This window comes from Catharus ustulatus, chromosome 2 (genome assembly GCF_009819885.2).
Source record: "Catharus ustulatus isolate bCatUst1 chromosome 2, bCatUst1.pri.v2, whole genome shotgun sequence".
Taxonomy (NCBI): Eukaryota; Metazoa; Chordata; class Aves; order Passeriformes; family Turdidae; genus Catharus; species Catharus ustulatus.
Window position 1 is genome coordinate 85,131,275 of NC_046222.1, and position 22,669 is coordinate 85,153,943.

Consider the following 22,669-nt stretch of genomic DNA (forward strand, 5'->3'; position numbering starts at 1 on the left):
CAAGAGCAATGGACTTGTCATGAAAATACTTCCAAAGCAATGAACTCCCACTCTGCAACACAACCAGTTCCAATAAGCCTCCTTCATGCCTTAGCAAGGACCATCTGTGGCTTTTTTTCAGTTTGCTGTAGAATTTTTGGTCCCTCAACACTTACTAAGTGTGAAAGGGGTCAAGCAATGCACTAAACATCAGTAAAACCAGTTCTCAGCAATAAATAAGTAGAACAAGTACAACAACAATTTTAGTTCCGTTCAGGGCTATACATACACACATAGGACCTGGAACATAACTTGGAGGGCTCAAAACAACTGGAAACATATCCAGTATGAAATGAAAAGCTGCACATTGCTGATACTCTGGAACATGAAATGTTTTTTCTCTGGGAATGTAGTCAACTTGCAGCATTTTTTTGTGTGGGTTTTCTCACTTGTTTGGTCCTGGTTCATTTCATCTTTCGCTTAATTTTGGTAAACAAATTTTACACATTTTGGCAGAAATGAGTATTTGTTGGCCAGCAAGTGTGCCACAGGTAAACAGGGCATGTGTATCCTTATCTTGATGGCTAAAATGAAATTAATTTGCTTAAGAAAAAGACTCACACAGACCCCTCTGATGGTTGAGAAATGGAATTTCAACACTGGAAGCACATTTTAACTTTCCAGAATGGTTCAATTTAAAGTTTACATGGTGCACTCCTTATTGCTCATTTTGTGTTATGAGACCATTTACAGAAACACAAGACCCAGCCGGTAATATTAGTATTTTTATTGAACTGAATCTTCATTTTTTTCTGAAAAGTTGAAAAAATTATACACCCTTTGTGTAACCACTCTATTTTCCAGTCTGTAAGGCTTAGATAAATTCCTGGGATGATCATGCTTGATGGCAAAAGGCGTCCATGGCATGTTCTTTCCCCACCGCGGCTTTATTTTTCACTCTTTGCCACTTTTCCTCCTTCTTTTGGATTTAAACACATAAATGATACAAGTAGGAATCCAAAGTGATATCTGGAACAAAAATGAGAAGCTTAGAAAGCTTGTCAGTGTCACCACTGCCAATCAGATTAGCATGCTAGAAAAATACATTGTGCTACACTTGGTTATAGAAAGTGTTAGGTTACACTACACTGAACTAAAGCATCATGATGTATAAGAAAAAAAATTACTGCATGTCTTATAAAACACAGCTCATATTAGACAAATCATTAACATTTTAGTACTATAGGATTTTAAGCATTATGCTATGGAGAATGATACCACATAACAATGTCAGAAAACAATAAAGATATTTAAATACCTTTGCAATTTTTGATTGAATAAAAGGAAAAAAAGAAAAGAATTTCCTAAAAATAGATTCTATCTCTCTCCATTAAAATGACAATCCAGTTTTTCCCAGCAAGGACAATGGAAAGTTCTGGGGTCTGACTTCTGTATAGAGGTTTGTTGTGACAAAGAGGGTAACTTATGTCTTTTTTCCCCTGTAGATATAAATTATCATGCTCTGCTTCTAATAACTAAAAATTATTTTCTTGACATCAAAACATAACCTGCATATAGCAACTTGAATTCCAAGTTACATAAACACTTAAGTGTTCACAACAAAAGACAGCTTTAAATGCTTAAGCAATAAATTCTTTTTTACCTGAATAATGAACAAGATGGCATATTTGATTGTTAATAACATCGTGAAATAGACATAGCCATATATTATGCGCATATTGTGGTAGAATGGATATGCATAAAAAGTAACACCAGTAGAAAGACTTAGAATTGTTTATGATCTCTAAGTTAGCTTCCTAAAACTGTATTCAGCATTTATATACATTGCCTCATTTTCAATACCTCTGGAAGCCCAGCAGCTCAACAGAGAAATAACATAATATCAATTGTTTAGCACAGAGATCAGAAATTTTTATCAATTAATTGTAAATAAACATTTTTGTATTTCCAGAGAAGAAGATGCTCAGAAAAGGCCTTGTCTACTTTTGACAGCCGCTCTCCTGGCATTTTCCACTTTATGGGAATTAGTGCCTTGGGAATTAATCTTCCTTGTATGAACTCTTAGTAACAGCCATACTTAGTTAACCTTTTGACTCTGAATCTGGGTATTTTTCAGCTGCTTAGACACCTAGAGTTGCAGATCTTTGGGCACTTTTGAAAAAGATGAGAGGTGCCATTAATTTTTCAGAATTGCAGAGTTGCCAGTTTTAAATTCTGCAATAGGGTTTGTGTTCTCATTGTAAACATCTACACTTACACCTTTCCTCTCAGTGTCTGCCTGTGAGCCACATGTCCAGGCTTTTAGCCAACTCATACCCAATGGAGATGTAGGACCCAATTAAACTGGCTGTACAGAGGTGGTCAGCATCATCTGCCATGCTCTGCTTCCAGCTGCTGTTCCAGCAGGGTACAATACTCCTAGAAATTGGTGTATTACCTGCCATCTTCAGGGGATGTTTTGCACATCCTCTGGCATCTCATATATTACTGTATGTCCATATGTGAACAACTTCATTGGATGCTTGGTCAATCAATTTAATTAATGATGTTTGGAAGTTATTAAAGTAACCATAAAGTGGGCATCTAAAGACAAAGTAGTCAGCTAAAGATCTCACTGGGTTCCATTATTGTTATTGATTAGACCTCTGTCAACTAGATGGTAGAGTTCATCCCCTAGCTCACAGGTAGATTTGGCTACCTGGAGTTGAATCCCACATCAGGTACAATCAATGTGCCACAGTGTTAAAAATTCAGTCCTATGTGGTTTGAAAATTTGAGTTAAAAAAAAAAAAAACAAAACACATTTTTGCCTTCATACATTTTAATGTAACTGTAGCTGGTCAGAATCTTTTGACCTTTCTTTAAACAACAGAGGCAAAATTACCCTTTTTAGCTAAAACTGCCCTTTTCATCTTCCTGAACATCCTTTCTGAAATATTAGGTTTCTTTTCACTTGTGGAGGAATAAGGAAGGTATGAAACAAAGGAGAAGAGACCAGAAATATGTCAAGCTTCTGGACTTTGTACTCACCTTGCAGAACTCTGAACACAGTTCAGCAGCTGCAAACCACATGCTCCAAATTTGCCTTGAACAGTGCAAATGTAATAAAACATCCTGAAAGATAAAATGCAATTTCTTAGTAACCAAAAAGCCAGATGAAGATTACACAGAACAAGACAATACTGGGATATCAACTAGTTTTCATTACCTGCAGCCAATTAGGATGTTCACATTTCTGAAGTTCTTCAAACTATTTCATGTTTTGGAATTCCTGAAAAATAAGTCATGAACAGAGTGTTCAAGTAACATTCTTTCACCAAATGTAAAATGTTAAAGGTTTTGATGAATAATTCAAAATACTATACCTTTCATGAATATTCTGAGGTCTCTTGCAGAGGGTAAGCATGTGGCTCATATGTGACAGCCTAAGATTTATGGGGAATCCACCTGAGAGGCGTTGTAGTGGTTCTTTCTTTCATTTATAAATTTAATTTATTAAGGCACTTTTTGAATAGCAAGCACAATGCACATTCTCACCATATCTACACCACTGTTCTTCATGGGAAAAATATACTACTTTTAAAAGAAATTTGAATCTGTCTGGTGAAATAAAATGGATTATTAATGCTACTTGGATAAGTCAGGTTTTTTTTCTTTTCCATATTTTTTCTTGTTTCTTTCCTTATGTCTCTAAAGCAAAAAAGCATAGTCACTTATTTTCTTCTCAGGCAGTTGAGCTATGGTAGGAGACCTTAATTCCTTTAGCAATCTTTATTGTGATTATCATTCTTGCCCTGCTGTTCTAGCTTCTCTTCTCACAGATGTTTATATGATACCAATTTTTATTGGACTGTAGAAGAATCAATAAAAGCAATGCAGGAGAAGAAACCTCAAGTGGCTATCCAGTCTTACACCTCTCTCAAAACGGGATCAATTCCATACCTGCAGCATAGGAGATTCCATAGCCCAAAAACTCCGCTTCACAGCTGTGCTTTGCAGTGATCCATAACATGGTGTTCATTTGGCACAAACTACATGAAACAGAGCAACTTCTTTCCAATGGATACATGCATTCCAGTATTTTATTTTGTTTGTGTTTGCATCAGGCAGGTGAAATCCAGATGCTGTACACTTGTAGAGATTTAGGAAGGTGGTGACTAAGTCTGGATTTTGCATGGGATGACAGCAATCATCAACAGAACTTACCTTGAACATTTGTTCTGAGAAACGCATGGGGTCAAACCCTCAAAGTTATGAAGAAAGAAATCATACTCTTAAGAGAGAAAAAATAAAATATATGCCAAGAAATTTGTTGCAAGTGAGTCAGAACCAACGAATACAAGTCAGTTACTTAACAAAGGCAAATTTCTAATAAAGGATACCAAAGATATATCTTCTAGGATCATAGAATCATAGAGAATCAGTTAGGTTGGAAAAGAACTTTGCTCATTCTCTGTATTAGCGTACAGGGAGATTTCATTTAGAGATAAACTTTATAGCTTTCCTAGAAATCACTATATTTTTCAGAAATACTTGTATGAACAAATTCTGAATTATCTTCTAGCATTTTAACAAACTAGAATTCAAGCAATTCTTTCCCCTCTTTCTCTTCCTCCACCCCTGCCCCCCCAGCATTCTCAGTTTCAAACAAAAGATAAATGCACTTCATTCAGTCAGTTGTTTTTGAAATTGAGTGTTCCACTTAAGCATGAGTTATGTTACTCCCTCAGGACCAGGAAACAGATCAGGCAAATCTTATCTGGAACAGTGAAAATACTATTGCACATGCCTAGCATCAGTTTATGGCTTGACTATAGTTGTAATGAAAAACAAATAAAAAGTTGCTCATTTGAAAAAAACCAAAAGTTTCCCAAATTGTCACAATATATATTTTATATATATGCTGTAGAGTCTCTCTCCCTGGAGATATTCAAAAGATGTCTGGATGTGGTTCTGGGCGGTCCTGCTTGAGCAGGAAGGTTGGACCACATGGCCTGCAGAGGTCCCTTCCAACCATTCTCTCATTCTGTGAAGCACAGTTTAATGCACACCAGAATCAGGTTTTGCACTATTGACACTTTGATTATATTTTGGAGTATGTGAGATTACTTTTAATTTGCTCTTTTCCCCCACAATTCCGTGCTGTTCACAACTTATCCTCAGCACTGGAGAGAAGTGATTTATACACAACATTTTGACTGGACCTGCTCTACTCTCTCTACTTCAGAAAGCCAGTGGGACTAATAAAGGACTAGACCCCATTCTTAGGTAACGATCGAGCTAGGAACGAGGGTCACTAGAATCGCAGGCACAAAACTTCCTTTTAAGAGGAAAAGCAGCGCTTGTAGCAACACAGAGTGAGAGAAAAGTGTGAAGCACTGAAGATATGCAGGAGAAAGTAAATTTGCCAGAAGTGGTTATTGCTGCTGAGGGAAATACACCGTAATTTTCAGAAAGGAATAGAGCTATTTATAATTCAGACGTACCATTAAAATGGATCTCATTTTGAAAAAGTTGTTCTAAATGTCTCTAATTCACTTGTACTTTATTTCATTTTTCAAGGTTGAAGTCCCCACCTCAGAATGGATTTATGTGAAGAGTTAAGGCCTTCATACTCTGCCACTGGCAGTGGTGATGAAAAGCACTGATCAAAGTACCAGGACAGTAGTTGCTACATCCTTGATTTGGTTCCCATGTCTAATTGCACAAAGATATCAAGGAAGCAAGGTGAAGGCTGGCTTCTAAACAAGGATGGATGGAAATGAGACACCTGGAGGTGCAGCAAGAAAGCTGCAGGTAAACAAAGATACCCAAGACATCAGTTTTGCTGCACAACATAACAGCAGATGAGCAGGTGAGACACCTAGGAATCAGTGCATGAACACTTGACTATTAATGTCCTTCTTCCTCATCTTGGGGAAGATGTCAAGCTGCAGTTCAGCATTGAAAAGGGAAAAATGAAGTTTGGATAGAGAAGGATGCACAAGAGAGACATGAAGGTACCTATGTGTAATGCATGGTCCTTCCGTACAGCTGGTTATATTGAACCACAATTTGATTAAAAAATAATTTGGCAAGGTTTAAAAAGTAGGGGGATGGGGGGTAAGGTCAGAGGTGGACTTAGACTGGAATAGACCTAAAATTCTTTCAGCAGAGCAATTTAATCAAGCTGAATTTGCCCATGGGCAACTTTACTACATAGAGGTATTGCTTTAGACAAATGTTTCTTAATTCAGGTAGACAAAAATTAAAATTACGCTAGAAGCAATGTTTTCAGAAGGGATATTCTGAGTTCTCTCTTATTGTTCTTGGCATAAATGTCATTTCTTCTTTTGTCAGATACTCTGAATATTTGAGAGTCACTTCATTTTATGAAGGACTTTACAGCACTTACAACTAAAGTAAAAATAAGAACTAGGATCTCTCATATGTTCAGAGTTTGAATTTTCCTGTGCTATTACTTATACTGAATCTGAAGTTTCAGCTGTATCTTATCACTTCTTTTCCTGTTTGCAAAATTCCCCTGCATCAGCAGGGGATAGCTGTGACTGTCATTAGCATGGAAACACTGGCAGTGCTCAGGACCAGTCAGCCCATCACTGGCAATTTATATCAGTTTGCCCACCAGATATGCCATGAACACAATCTTCTTATGCAGGAGCACATGCACTGTAAGTACCATCAGATCAGAGCTCATTTAACAATTTTGAGTCAATAACAAGGAACAATAAGCAGTATTAGTTCTTTTTCTCAGGAGAGAGCAGATTCTTTGTAAGACTCCTTGTAAATGACCTAAAAGCAGCCCAAGAAAGCATTAAAGGACATGTGATCCATGTTTTTCTTATTTGTAAGTTCCCTCCTTTTCTCTGTGTTCCTCAAAGTATATTGCTGACGATCAAAAACATCGATTGAAAAACTCAGTCAATGTAGATTAAATTAACAGAGTAAATTGATCATTAAAAATAAAATAGTATATTTGTAAAGGAAAACGTTACTCTTCTGCCTCACAAACTTCAGAGGAATACACGTGAATTGATAAGAAGTCCTTTTACATACAAGACATTGGCAGAAGACATGATCTGAAGGATCAAGTGGAATTCAGCAGGATTGAAATTGGGAGGATTGATTTCTGGTTCTGTCCTTGTATCTCTGAGAACTTAATGAAGTCCAAACAATGGTTTGCTTGGATTCTCCTCCCACTATTTCAGACTTCTCCTGAAAAGTCGAAGTTCTGTGCTGATGGAAAAATTCTGAATTTCACTTTCCAGAATTTAAGTTTTTTCTCCTAGCTAAGAAAGAATGAAGCTTCTATTATATTAGAATTTTTTAAAAAAATATTTGAATACATAAAAGAAGGTTTTTTTCTTTTGTCTACATTTTTCCTCTGCAGTATAGTGTATGAAACACACCAAACAAACTGACATTTGTGGAACCCTGGAGGTGTCAATAACATTTCACAGTTCTCATGTAACACAGAATTTCATCACAAATGTTTTACTGAAATACTGCCAGGATGCCTGTATCTAAACATGTATTTTTAAAAGTATTTTGCTTAATCTATCTGTAACAGTAATTCTTGTAAAATCAAGGCACACAACTGAAAGAAATACTTACAAATAGTGCACTAAATTTTGTTAAGATTTAATACTTATGGTATTGCATTTAAATTTATCAACAATATTTTTACAAGGAGTATTCCTTTGAATTAATAATGGTTTATGTTGTCATTAGATGGGTTTAAAGAAAGAAAAAGTTTTACATTAATTTCTACAGTTCTCCATGTGCTATTCTTACAGAACTTAAAAAGAACCAGAACTTCTCAATTGGTATTCAAGAAACTTCATAATCCGGAAATCACACAGAACCCCTAGAACACTGCTCCTCATAAAACATGCCCTTACTTAACTTGTACTTTACAGAACAGTATTCCTATTAATACTGTGTATTTACCTGGGACTTCTCACTGACAAAATGCAAACATAAATATAAAACCTATAAATTGCATTATTAATGCACCTTATACTGAGAACAGTCCTACTAATGTAAAACCAACGGTGGCATGAAAAACTGCAGCATTGAGTTACCTAAATAATAACTTCAGAAATGGGTCTTGGAGACTTCAGCTTGCATTATATACTTATGGTGCTGAGTAGTTACTTGATATGGAATACCAAAACGAGTGACCATTATTAAAACATTCAGGAAATCTTTCTACAGAAGTCATGGTTCTGAAATTTTCTTCATTGTCCATTTGGAATATGACCATCTGTAGTCTATGCTTTCCATCACACAATCCCTGCAAACATTTTTGTGGAGATATTTGCAAGAACCAGGCTAGAATTCTTTAGGCAAAACAACACCCCTTAAGAACAAACACATTTTGGTTAATTTTGAAGGAAGAAGTGAAAAGAGCTGAAACATGATCTTACTGCATGATACAATTGAAATATATACTGAAGTAGTACAATCCCTCTCTTTTTTCTGTTCAAGCATATAAAATAGCCAAAGACCAATTTATCTTTGATAATGAAGGCAACAGATGCACTACAAAGGGATAAACTATTACGAATATTATACATCCAGTAACCATTGTGATAAACAAGATTATGAGAAATCAGATGACAGTAAAAACAGTATCAAATCACATCTGACTCTTACCTTAGAATTTTATTGATTGCTGTCTCTTTTTCCAGAAGGTTTCTTGCTCTGATGCTGAAAACAGATTTACGGAGCTATAAAATTAAGAAAAAGACAGGATACTTTTTAATTGTCTTAAAATATAATGTGTATGTGACAGACCAATTAAATACTACAATGATGAGTGCATAAAAAGGATGGCGGAAAACAACCAAAATTCTTATGTACATCTTTTGGCCTTCCAGTCCCAATCCTTAGGTAGTTCAGTGTGGAAAGAAGCAGGTAGCTTTGCTGGCCAGCACAAATTTGCTTTAATACACATTTCTTCTCCAATTGACCAAATCACACTGTTTTGCTACTCCTTCTCCACTTTGGATTTTGACTAGCCTGGATCATACTCTGGAGATGCCTTGATTGTACAAAAGAGCCAGCAAAGAAAGCTCAGATGTATAATTTCAATGCCTTTTCCCCCCACAAATGCAGAGAAAAAATGTGTTGAGCGAAATATGCTTATGCTTGCTTCTGGTCATGAACAGTGTTTTAGGAATCTTCTTGTGAACAGGACTTCCTGAATATGAAATGAAAGGACTGAGATACATGAAAAAACAAGCAAGTGATTAACAAACATGGCAAATCAGGAGCAAACCACAGCTGAAGAATTTAGCTCAGGAATTGCACCTGTGATGAACAGAAAGCCTCTGGCACATTTTAAATATGTCAACTGTTTGGAGATTGTTATCTTGAAGAAAATGGTTGAGAGAGATTTGGAAACTCTTAGTAATCTGTGTCCTGGTTTTGATCAATCTCAGATGAAATCTTTAAGCACATTTCTTTGCACGTTCTTTAAATTTTCTAAAACAACAGCTCAAATCCAGCGTAATTTGACAAATAATTTTGCCAGAACTCCTCTGAAGACTCATATTGACTTTGAGTCACAGCAATATCTTACTTTGTGGAGAAACAGAAGCCTAGAAAATACTTTAAAAACTTATTAATTATACTGGCTGTACTTAATAAAATAGATATTGCTTTTTAAACCACAATTGTAACAGCAAGCTACAATCTCTTTCCTACCCCTTGCCGTTACAAATGAGAGGCCCTTTAACCTTTCTCATGTCCTAGCTCTTCTCTGTACAGCCTGTAGAAGTAATAACACAGATGATTTGAAAACACCTCCATTTTGAGAATCTGTGGGCTCCTGTTAAGGGTTGAGGGGGTTTTACTCTTCCTCCTCTGTGGAGAATTTTTCCCATTATCATGCTAAGGAAGTCTGCTGGGCGAGCAGCTTTTGATTGCTCAAGACAAAGGGATGGGTGGGGGCTGTCTCCCTCCCTTAGTATGGAGGGATTTGGGGGTTGGGGTGGCTGCTTGTTTTTTCCTGGGGATCCTCGCTGGTCGGAACGCGGAGGAACGAGGTGCTCTGCGGTCAGATTTGCCGTGCACCCTGCACTGCTACAGCCTCCTGCCTCTGAGAACAGCGCTGAGAACCGGGACCCAAACAGTGAGCGGAGCTTTCCTTCACCCTTCTCCCACCTGGGACACGGCCTGCCGCCTCTGCCTCCACCTCCCTGCTCCTGCTGCTGTCGCCGTGGCTGCGAGGGCCCTGCCCTGGTCCCCACTGGGACCGTGCAGAGGAAAAGAGTGTCTGCGACTGGAAAAGGGACTGGAACTGAGTTTTTTCCCCTTTTTTTTCTGTTTCGTTGCTGATTTTCATAGTTGATGTTGTTCTTGTTTGCCTTGTAGATATATCACTAAAGAACTGTTATTCCTAAACGCATACCTTTGCCTGAGAGCCCCTTAATTTCCAAATTGTAATAAATTGGAGGGAGGGGATTGTCACTCTCCATTTCAGGAGGAGTTCCTGCCTTTTTCTTGGCAGGACCTGTCCTCCAAACCAGGACAGTTCCTTAAACAACTGGCAACTTGAAAATAGAAATGAGGTATGCAACACTTCAGAATGTAGTTTGAAAGATAAGGTATTGGAATTTCAGTTAAGATTACAGAAAGAGTAATAAACTTCTCGAATATTTGAATATAAACAAGAAAAATTTCCATTACCTGGATATGGTTAACACAAAAATAAACTGAAAATACCAGTATGAGATTATACCTGTTGAGGAACACATCCAGTGCAGGCAGCTGGGTGTGTAGCTGCAGTGTGAGCTGCAGGTTGAGCTCTTGGGGTGCAAGAGGCTGTGAACTGATGACCCTTTGCCTAACTAAGGCCATGGGGACCTGTGGCACTCAAAGACATGGCAGGAGCTGATGATCCCAGACTTTTGTTTGCTTAGACTGTGAGGGTATAAATGCCCAGGGTGCCTTAGCTTGGGGTCTCTCCTTGGAAGCACGCAGCTCAAGCTGCTATTTTTTTATTCAGTTATTGTACCAAGATTAAATCATTTTAAGGATCTGGATGTCTGGGACTCTTTGGGAACAAAATCTGGGGTTGAGGTGGTGAGGAAACCTGGTGTGACTGTGTGAGTGTGGAGTGTGTAGCTGGTGAGGGGACTTGGTACCAGCTCAGGTGATGCCAAAGGGACTCCTGGATGGTTAGACAGGGAAGTGATATACCATTATAATAATATTCTGTAGGCATAAATATGTCATATATTGAAACATGTTTGTGTAGGTTTTAACTTATTTGCAGTATCTTGGCACAGGTTTAGTGAATTTAACAGCATTATACTTTATTGTGGATTTAGATACATCTGATATAATGCTGAAAGCAATGGCAACTCTTTCACATATTTCCTTTTTCTAATATCTGTGAAATTAATGCTAGTGGAGTCCTGTGTAACCTTTATTCCCTTATCAGAATTGCAGAAAAAGCCTTTAAATCACAGGAGCACCTATCTCACAAGATGCTAGCAAACAAGTTTTTAGGACTCAAAATTATGGGAACAATGAGGGTGGAAAACCAGAAGTTTCGTCTCAGATCTTTTTTCTTGTTATAAATAAATGCTTTAGAATAATTGTAACTACATGGAACATCAAAGAAAAAAGTGCACTACCTAGAACTGTGTTATGTTTATCTATTTCTAGTAACAATTCCCATTAACATCTTAGAAACTGAAAAGATTTCAAACATAGGAAGCATTAATTTCCTACCAAATTTCTAGTTTTTTTGCATTGATTTCAGTTAAAGAAGCAGAGTCACATAAATTTTTCTTGAAATTTTCTACAGCTCCTTATCTGGAGCAATGGTCATAGACCATTGCTTTCCAGTGTTTAAATTAGGTGACAGAACTCCTTGGCCTTTGTGGCCCAAACAAGGAAAATCACCCAGGTTGTCAACAAGGAAACATGCCCTGGGAAAGCAGGAATGGGGTGTCTATGCATTTCCAAAGACTCCATAAGGATGTTGAGCGGTCACTTAGTGCTTCCACAAGCCAAATGTTAAATTACCTAGTACCAGCAAGAATAAGGACATCTAAAGAAAAGGTGCTGGCAGGTTTAGGACAAGGGCTACTTACAGACTGTCAGGGACTGCTAAACCCTTGCTCTAGGCAGCAAAACTAACAAAGCAGACAGTGGTGTATTTTTTGCATAAAAACACTGCTAAATACCTATGCCACTCCAGCTGGAAATGGTTTGATGCCCTGTGCTTGATGCCTTCAATGAAGATCACAGCTTTCTGCTGGGGATGTGCAAGAGCAGTGCTGTACTATGATACTTGGCTGTCACATAGCCAGAGATGCATCAGCCAGAGAGGCAAAGGGAAGCTGTAGGAGGGTGTACATGTATGGAGCCACTGAGATGGGAGAGAAAAAACTGGGTTCTGTTTGCATTTTCAAAGCTGTTAATGAATTTTATTTAGTGATGCTTGAACAAATAAATAATAGAATTATAGAATCACTGAATATGCTTGGAACGGACCCAGAGGATCATGAAATCCAACTCCTCCCACTGCACAGGTCATGTGAAGAGTCACACCATGTACCTGACAGCATTGTCCTAACACTTCTTGAACTCTGTCAAGCTAGTGCTGTGACCACTGCCTTGGGGAGCCTGTTCCAGAACCCAACCATCCTCTGGGTGAAGAGCCTTTTTTCTATATATCCAACCTAAACCTCTCCTGATACAGCTCCAGGTCATTCCCTCTGATCCTGTCACTGGTCATCACAGAGAAGATATCAGTGCCTGCCTCTCCTCTTCCCCTCATGAGGAAGTTGCAGATTGTGATGAGATTTCCTCTCACTCTTTTCTCCAGGCAGAAGAGACCAAGTGACCCCAGCTGCTCCATGCCTAAGAAGTCATAGGAATGGAGAAAGGCATGAGAACAGGGTGCTGCATCACATTATTTGTGCAGAGTGCATTTATTTTTCCTTCACTCTTATTTCAGGACCAGCTGTGAAACTTGCAGCTGAGACAGGACATCTTTACGCACTGACCTTGGCTTAAGCACATCCAATGGATTGCAGCTTAGGCAAAGTTTTGAAGGTTTTTTTACAATCTTGTCTGTGTCTGCACTGTGATGGAATTTACATTGGAGTCAGGTATCCATTCTTTAATCCAGGAATACATAGGCATGTACAAGATTCTGGAGCTTGGTTCCTAGAGATCTCAGTGGTCCAAAGTGGAATTCACAAAACAACCTAGGCACTTCCAAGGATTATGACTTTTGAAGAGAATGGTCTTAATTTCTCTTTAGGAATCAGGAGCCCTTCCTTCAGCAGAACACTGGTGAATTTATCTTGAGTTAAAAATATCCAGAAGAAGCAATACAAGAATATATTTTTAAATAGTTACAATTGATCTATTTCTCATATTCAAAGGCGTCACTAGCCAGTAAAGTAGCAACACACATCAATACGCAGGCTAAAGAAAATCAAACATTACTATAGATTTTTAAAATATGCATCCTTTTTCCTGTATTCGATAAATAAACGAAACTACTTCCCATTTAATTTTGCAAATTTGCATAGCACACCAGGCAAATGCAATGGGACTGTACAAACAGAAAATGGGGTGATGATCAGTATTTTCTTTAATAATGTCTAGATGCCTCATGCTGGTGTCAAATGAGGCTGGCAATTAAAACTTGTGATACCTGCCGAGTTCTGGAATGTTGCAGAGGAAATATAAACAGTGTTAACATACTAAAGACATTACTCAAACAGACAATGTGAAATTAAATAAGTACAGTACACTCTACTGAGGTTATTTTAGGGTATATCTGTTTAGCCTGCTGAGTTTTTTTATTACAGATTGTGCTGTACTGTGAGGACACCCTCAGTGTATCTTTATTAGCCTTTATTTATTTATTTATTTACTTCTTTTTACCACCTATAAGTACACTTCATGCAGAAACCACAGTGCCATATAGCTTTCTGCTAAAGAACACTATTTGTTAGCATATTACACTGCCTTGAAATCACCTAACAGCATCTGATTACTCTAAAATATGTTTTCAGCAACTCACTTTAAAGAACTCTTGCATGTTACTTTAAACTGCAAGGACCTACTGTGGCTGGTCAGCAAATTCCCAATAGTATTTCCTGGATGAAAAGGTTTTAGATGGATATAGTGTGCTGCTACTAAACCATGAATAAAGCTTGTGTCTTGGTTCTCATATTTCTTTGAGTTTATTTACACAGACATGACCACAGAATTATGAAATCTGCAGGTAGTGCGTCTCTTCCACAAATGCTGATATCCTTCTCTGCTGCTGTTGGCAGGGCAGACTTTAGGCAGACAAAATAATTCAGTTCAGTCAGAGTAAACTTGGTCTAAATGCTACATCCCATGAAATCCCATATGTCGACAAGGACAAAGCAACCATTGTAAAATAAGCTAAATCACAGAACATTGTTGCTCTGCAAGTGCCACCCGCTGCTTTGAAAAGGTACTGCAGGCATTATGAATAATAATGTTTAATTTAGGTATTTCAAAAATCCAGGCTTTCTACCTGGAAGAAGAAAACCCTCGGCATAAGATCAAAAGCAAAGCTATACATGAAAACACGTTTGTGAAATATCAGGAAATTACTGTGGACCAGACCGATATGCTAGATGTACCGGCACAGCACTGCTGAACTCAGGAAGATCTATGCCAATTTATACCAGCTAAGACATGGCTGAATGGTTTTATGGTTTGAGAAATGCTGGCTATTTCAGTTTACTAAGGTGTGATGTATTTCTCTAGCAACATATTTACAGTGCCCATACCTCAGAAAATGCTACATAAAGCAATTATTTTCAACTTGAATTTGATAAAAAATTGTATGCTATCAATAGGCAAAATCTGTGGTGATGTAGTGTATGATTTTTTGTATCAGACTACTTGAAATTTGTCAGAAGAGACAAGTGTTGGTGGGTGTTTGGGAACACAAGGTGAGACAAGGTCATAAATAAATCATGACACATGAATATCTGAAATGTTTGCTGGACAGTAGAAAAAGCAGTGCATGCTGTATATTTTTCTAAGGTAATTCCTTAAGTGTTATATGAAAATAAGGAATTTTGGCATAGAGTTGTTAATAATATTCTTATAGGCAACTGCAGGACCATATGGGAATAGTCTGCTGTGCTGTGGCAGAAATTCCAAGGAAGGAAAAAAAAATCATCCAAAGCTTCTGTTTCAGTTTGGAATTTGTTGTATGCCAATGGATGGTTTATGCAGACTTGCAGAATGAACAGATTGTTAGGTATTATATTGTTATTTAAACATGTACAGCTTCTAAGCAAAATATGAAGAGTCAGTACAACAAGCAATGTATCAGAATAATTTTTATGAAAGAGCAAGGATATATTTGGGAAGAATCTGTCCAAAGCTTGAGCTATCCATAACACAGGATATTCCTGGCCCACAGGAGTTTGCTCTCAAATGCAAATATTTGTTCAGAAACATTCTGCTAATGTATCTTTGGTTTGAAGAGATTGGGCTCTTTGAAAATGAGAGTGACAAAAGTCACATGAAGAGTGATGGAAGGCAAAACTGCAAGGTTTTGGTAGATACCTAAGAAAATGTTCACAAAAATTTCAGCAAGTTAAATGACTAAATCCTATAGGTAGCAGGGAATTTCTTAAGCTCTTTTAAAAACTTTGCATAAAGGCTGCAATTACGAGGGACCTCTAGAGATCACTAATCCATTTCCCTCTCTCAAAGTAGAACTAAGTATTTCCATTCAGACTTAGAAAATCTGGCCCTTTGTGAGGTTGTCCTGTGCAAGAAACAGGTTCACTACACAGTCAAGAAAGTGGTCTGGCATTAAATAAGTGCCACAAGGATGCAAAGGCTGTCCCTTTGGATCAGATGTCTAGCATGAGAAGCGGGCATAGTCTCCTTAACTCTTGGGAGTCATTGACCTGAAATAACCTTGGTTCATTTAGTAGCCCTTGATTGCTCCCTCTCTCTTAAGGAAGGTAGGGTTCTTCTAATTACCTGACTACTGGTCTGGAAAATCTACATGTCTTTTCATAACCAAGAGCCTTTTTCAATTAATTCTGAGAATGTGGACAAGGCTAATATTAGCAGTCATAAAATCTCCAAAGACCTGAAGGGGGGTTTATCAATCTCAGACACACAGAGGAGCAGCTCCAGGGAAGGAGAAGAGTCCCTCTCTTTTATGCCTTATAATAACATGGTTGGTTTTCTTCCCCTTTGGTATACCTGGGTTTTAAACTTTCATGGGTTTAATGGGTAGATTTTTTGTAAAAATATAGAATGGTTTGGGTTGGAAGGGACCTTGAAAGATATCTAGTCCAATCGCCCTGCAATGTGCATGAACATCTTCAACTAGATCAGGATGCCTAAAGCCCCATTCAATCTGAAAGTGAATGTTTTCAGGAATAGGGAACTCACCCTCTTGGTGAGAAACTTGTTTCATTGTTTTACCACTGTCATAATATATATTTTTTCTTATATATAGCCTGACTCTACCCTCATTTAGTTTAAAATCATTACCCCTTGTCCTATTGCTACAGGCCTTTGTAAAAACGTCTATCCCCGTACTATAAGCCCCCTTCAACTATTGAAAGGCTGCTATAAGGTTTCCCCAGAAGTTTCTTTCTCCAGGCTGAAAAACCCTCCTTCAGCTTGTTCTCATAGGAGAGGTAATTCATTCCTCTGATCATTTTGGCAAGTACAGCCTTGGATATGTTTGCTTCCTTTTGTTTTCCACCTACCCAGTGCAGGAGTCAGGGAGACCCTGTGAAAAGTTGACAAAGAAAGAGCACAGGGTAGATTACTCATGACAGCCAACAGCAGGTGGAACTGAGGGCTCCTGGCCAAACTGAGTGGGGGCTTTTATACATTTGGCTGGATGTACAGTGTTGGAGGAGAAGGCTCTCCTCCACACTTAGAGCTAGGGATCTTGAAGCTCTAGGGAAGAAGGGACTGTGAGGCTGGGTCGGATTGGGAATGGAAGATATGACCAGGGAGTTTCAAGGGAGAGGCTATGGGAAGATAGTTTGTAAGGATAGTGCAGAATTTTCCTCAATGAATTACAGCTGCACTGATTACCAAGAAGTGGAGACAGCCTTGCCTGTCCAATGAGGATGGGTGTTATGAAAGAGTGGGTTAGCTCTTGGTGAAATGCTTAATGAGAGGAATCTATAAATGGGTTATTTAGACACAGGGACATTTTTACATATCCATTTTATATGAAAGCAAGAACATCTTTAAAATGCAAAAGAGATAAAGAGGTCGGCTGATTTTTAGTAAACCTGAAATATATCACTGTATTTACATATATTAATTTCATTAGAAAGAACTGATGAGAACAGACATGAGAAAAAAATCATCTTTCAAAATCATGACTGTAATGAGCAAGAAAATGCTGGATCCATAAGCCATTATCATTCCAGCAGGTACACTGTTTTAATGACTTTTCTGAATGTCATAACAAGATAGATTTTTGGCATTATCCTGTGAATGACATAAACAGGTAAGGCTTGAAGCACTTGACTGTGCCCAGTTAATAAGTGGTATATGGAAACAAAAATTGTAGGACTGAATTCAATTCAGAAAAATTAAGAACATAAAAAAGTTTGGATGATTTTTGTTGATATGCATGAAATTCTGCAATAATTACTTCAGAAAAAATGTAGTATTTAAAAATATTTTTTTCTCCTTGGAATACATGTGCAATTACACTTTATTAGTTTCTTTACTACTCAAAGTTAAAGTAATAAAATTTTTCTTTCAAATTACTCACAGAAGTGAATAATAAGGAACACAATACTACTGTATCTTTTGTGTCAAAATTCTGCTTTGCACAATTGAATGCCCAAAAAAAAGTTCAGAGAGGTTGATTAACTTGGGACATAAATTTATTAGAATAAGAAACAGAAATTCTGGGAATTGTAATTTATGAATAAATAGTCTATCCTTGGTTTTAAGGAAAAAATACAAATAAAATATATGAGCATGTCTTCATGCCTGATGGTTTTCTGAAAGGTGTCTTGGGACACTCTGTCTTCCATACTAAAATATACGCCTTAGAAAACCTGAGAGACTATTTCAGCTTTTACCATTACAAATACTTTCTGCAAGGAAAAGTTCTTTTGGAATACTCTCAGAAGATTGTTTGCTTTTTTTTTTTTCTCAAGAAACAGAATAGTTAAAGATGCTGAGCAAGATCAGAAAAAAAACCCACCTCAACTTAGAACATATATCCAGATTAAACAAAAACATCAAGATTAGGTGGCATGTCTCAGCAGCTCATAAAAGCAGTATCTATGATATAAGCAAAATATGTTAAACATAGATTCCAGCACAAGGTCTGCTGCTGAATATTCACTGTCCTCAATGATAATGGCTCTGGCTACCTCTGAGATTGCCTCTCACTTCCTGACCACAACTTCCCTTCACAAAGGTACATTCTGCTGTAAGCAGGAAATCAATGGGAGAACCATGTGGTGTGGGAGGTGAAGCTTTCCTGGAAGCTAGACCTTAATGCTGCATCTGGCTCCCACCAGACAAAGCAATGGCTGCTTGCAGAACTAAAACCAAAACTCATACATATGAAAGGAATCAGAAAAGAAACAGGATGAGAGGAGAGAAAAGAGAAAATATGTGTGTTACTATCCAGTTAATCCTACAAATTGAGAAATAAGGGAGCTGACGTGATTATATTCCTTCAATTAAGTGGGAGATGCTCCAAGTCTGAACTGTAAAATAAATGGCTATATTAAATGCAATTGTGCTTTCTTTTATAATTCACTCCTGCTTTGCCACTGCTGTAAACATGCACATGGGTTATCTGTGTTATCTGCACATATAGAACCATAAGCATGTTCAAAGTTCATCTCATGAGTCTGTCAGTTTTGAACTTTAATCTAACAGCCATGTGCTGTGTTGTACGCCCAAGGATAAGCAACTGATTAGGAAGTGTCCATCTCACAATAATTTTCTGCAAGGTTTGCTAAAAGTTGAATGTCTCCGAGGGAAGCACTTTGAAGGGTTTCTTTGCCCCTCCCATTCCAGTCTTGAAGTTAAGAAGGCAAAGTCAATGCTCTACAGCCAACTCAGATGCATTTCACCTGATTTGTTGTAAGTCTCACGTTAATTGTGGCCCTGAAACCTGCTGCAAATATACCTCAGGCTATGTGAAAGCCAGTGAAGTGTCTTTATTTTCTGCCAACTTCCTTTCTTCTCATTCACCCACCACACTAAAATTATGTTTCCATATTTCATCCTGTTATTCTGGCTAAGAATTTACTGAAACATTGGCTATCTAAGGAAATTCCCAGCATACTGTGAAAAATTTTCCTACAAGTGTAGAAGTATAAAAGAACACTTCCCTCTCTGTCCCTAAAACTATCCTTTTCCCTCACCTACAATCTACATTTGATACCCTAAATCCCTCTTATAATCTCATACTTTTTCTAAGAAGTCTTCCTCCTTTCACCAGAAAATACCTTCACAATGCTTTCTACTAAAACAGGGCAATGCTCACCAATCTGAACAGCCCTGGTTTATCTAATTTGACTGTGGGTTCTTCAACTCATGGCCCGCCGACCACATCAGCACATAGATCAGCATGCAGGGGAGTAGGTCTGTGGCAAGATCACTGAGTGTAAGCAGATTTGCTCTGCAGGACCTAAAGGGGAGAGTGTAAAATGATCATCCTGCGTTTCCAGCAGTGTAAATTTCAGAGAACCCAGTTTTACACACAAAATGTTACAAATAGTAATAAACAACTCAAACAAATCACAGTACTAAGCTGCCTATCAAGCATCTGTATGTGGGAGAGCCCAGGTGTTGCTGGCATTGGATATAGAAGGAAGGACACGGTACAATCTGTATCCATACACCTACTCAGGCTCCACACACTGACAGAGAACGCTTAGGGGATGTATAAAATGTAAAGGGCATTTAGGTATCTAAAAGCGATTTTTTATAATGGTGTTTGATTAGTTTATAGCTTCCATAAGAGTTTAAAAATTTGAAAGAGTTAGAAGAAACGATGGAACTCACAGACTTGACTAGAAAAAAAGGGGTATAGCAGAGAAAACTGTTTTCCAAAGCTGTCATTTTGATTTGGCATGATGAAAGTAATATCAAATGGATTGTAGTCATGGTTACAATGATTTACACCAAAAATAATTTTTTGCAATTCTTTCAAGAAGTTAGAATACCTTATAAAAAAAACCCAAAAAACAAAAGGAAGAATGCACTGAAAATCTACTCCTCCTTTACACCTTAAAACAACTTTTAAAGGAAGTGTGTAATTATAATACTGAAATTACAGTACTGAAAACACAAACTAAATTAAGTCTATAAGAGAACATATATAAAATCTGCTTTATTGATCATCACAAATTATGGGATAGATTGATTCTGAACACAAAACCATATAGTGGAAGATTTTTAGAGAAAGAAAAAAGACTATTGCTGAAGTGGAAATAAGGGGAAAAATAGGAAAATATAAGGGCTTCTTATCAATTCAGCAGGTGCGGAATGCAGAGGTACTGATATAAATCCAGGAGTAACTTGAGGGATTAGCAACAGTTCATCTGCCACAAAGGAAGGACAGAGTCAGATCTGCCAGCAGGATCTCACCTTTTGATTCTACCTTTTAATTCCACTTTTTGTTTCATCAGCAACAATGCAAAAGCATGTGAAAAGTTTCTGAAGCCATCCCACTGCTAACAGGAGCAGTGAGAAGGCATCCTGACAGGCACAGAGATCAGCAAAATGTTTTGTCACGTTTCTTTTTTACAAAGAAAAGTAAAATATGGATGTAAGGTTAATACTTAAGCACAAGCAGTCATTACAACCTTGTTTTAAGGATATTTTTAAGAAGATTCTCTCATACAAAAGTGAGGTTGCCTTGGCAACTGTAACTATAGAAGGCTAGAATAATTACTTTCAAAAATCCTTCTTAGTGCTTTCTCCTCTTAATGGGAATGTGCAAATACCTTGTTTTAAGCTGCATTTGTCAGAACTATTACTCATCATTGTTTCTACCCTTGAGGCATCAGGATCCTAAAGTATGTGCTTAAAGCAGGTTGAACAGTGCAAAACCAGTTTGCAAATGTTCATTTAAATTCAAAAATTAAAGTCAGATAATGCATACTTGCTTTTGAAGGAAAGCAAAAATTTGAAAATAATGCAGCATTCTGTTTTAATATTGCAAGATCTCATTGAAGAAACTGTGCCATGCATTCATCTGTCTTCAAACACAGTAACAATTCACTTTTCTAAACAGCAAGCAAAAGGAATTAAGATGGAATTTAATATACCTAAATTATATTCATGTAAACAGATCTACTGAGCCACTGCATAGCTCTGCATTGCATACTGTGGACTTACCTGTGTGGCTGAGACAGCTTTAAGGTCTTTGTTCATCTCTTCATTACATGGTAGAAATGTACTCTGATTACCCTGGCACAGTGTTTGAGATCCATTATTAGTGATATTTGGCATAGTTCTGTTAGCCCCTAGGCTCATAGTTTAATAGCTTATCCAGTTTCCCTGCTGTGCTTGTTAATGCAAATGATGTCCATTTAGGCTTGACTCCTTCCTACAGCCTTCTTGGCCTGATATGCCATATTTTGCCATAGTCCTCCCTCCCAGGTCATGAGGCTCAGCTTTGGCTTAACGATGCCATAGAATACATCAGCCACTAGAACGGATTCTTGCAAAGAACTAGGGATGGCAATTAACACTAGTTTACAAATTGTCTATTTTCATTCATTATCAGAAGAGTAATGTTTTTCCCAACTCTCCTTTCCCAATTCTGCCTCCCAACTCTGCAACTCTGCCTATATGAATGCTGTCCAGGGTTATGGCTGCAAACACACACTAGGAAAGCCAGTTCTACTTTATAACAGCAATGTATAGATTATTTTGTTTTCTTGTCTGTGATTCTGTACCTTGAAATGTACTTTAAAAACACAGATGTTAATATTCAAAGAGGATTCAACAATGAACAATACTGAAAAGTAACAATACTGAAAATACTTTTCTTTTGTCTGTAAAAATGTCACTAAATGATGCAATATTACAAGTGGTCAAGGAGTGATATCCATGTAGACACCACTAGAAATCCGGGAAACCACTACCTTCCATGATGCATGTGCACATTTTTTTTCCACCTCTTTAGTTTTATAAGGTGTCAGAAGTCACATACATTTACTTATGCTGCTGCATCATCATCATCATGGTCATAATTCCAAGCAGAGTTAGTATTTTTCAAATCCAGCCATCTGTGGGAGACTAGCAGCTTTTGGCACAATGGGTATTAAATATGTCAGTTCAGGGTCTGTTTTTTAGTGATTCACAGGCTTACAGTTAAGGTAATATCCTTGAAATAATTAGAGTAATTTTTAAATTTCTACTCATCTTCAGTTATTACACGGACATCTTAATAATTTGTCCAATTATTTTGCTCTGCTTGTTAAAGCAGATGATGTACATTTAGGCTCGATTCCATCCTTCACACTTCCTTCATACATCCTTCAGTGAAGTGTGTTTTCAGGGTTGCAATAGTATCAAGGCACTCAAAAATCCAGTGTGATATTCAGAAACTTTAATTTTCCACTAGCTTCTCAGTGATTAACACCAAAACTACTTTAAAAAATTG

General features: G+C 37.5%; 1 protein-coding gene and 1 long non-coding RNA gene across 2 annotated transcripts in view; both read right to left on the reverse strand.

The window, feature by feature from the left end:
* NALCN (sodium leak channel, non-selective) overlaps positions 1 to 22,669 on the reverse strand; it is a 235,583-nt gene that overhangs the window by 33,398 nt on the left and 179,516 nt on the right. Inside the window, 1 exon segment of the mRNA XM_033051319.1 lies at positions 8,659 to 8,732. Coding sequence (XP_032907210.1) covers positions 8,659 to 8,732 — 74 coding nt within the window.
* On the reverse strand, positions 752 to 4,491 carry LOC116992108. The gene is made up of 3 exons (XR_004417006.1): positions 3,209 to 4,491; positions 3,031 to 3,114; positions 752 to 1,008 (listed from the first exon to the last, which is right to left on the reverse strand). It is a non-coding gene; the product is annotated as an uncharacterized LOC116992108 (long non-coding RNA).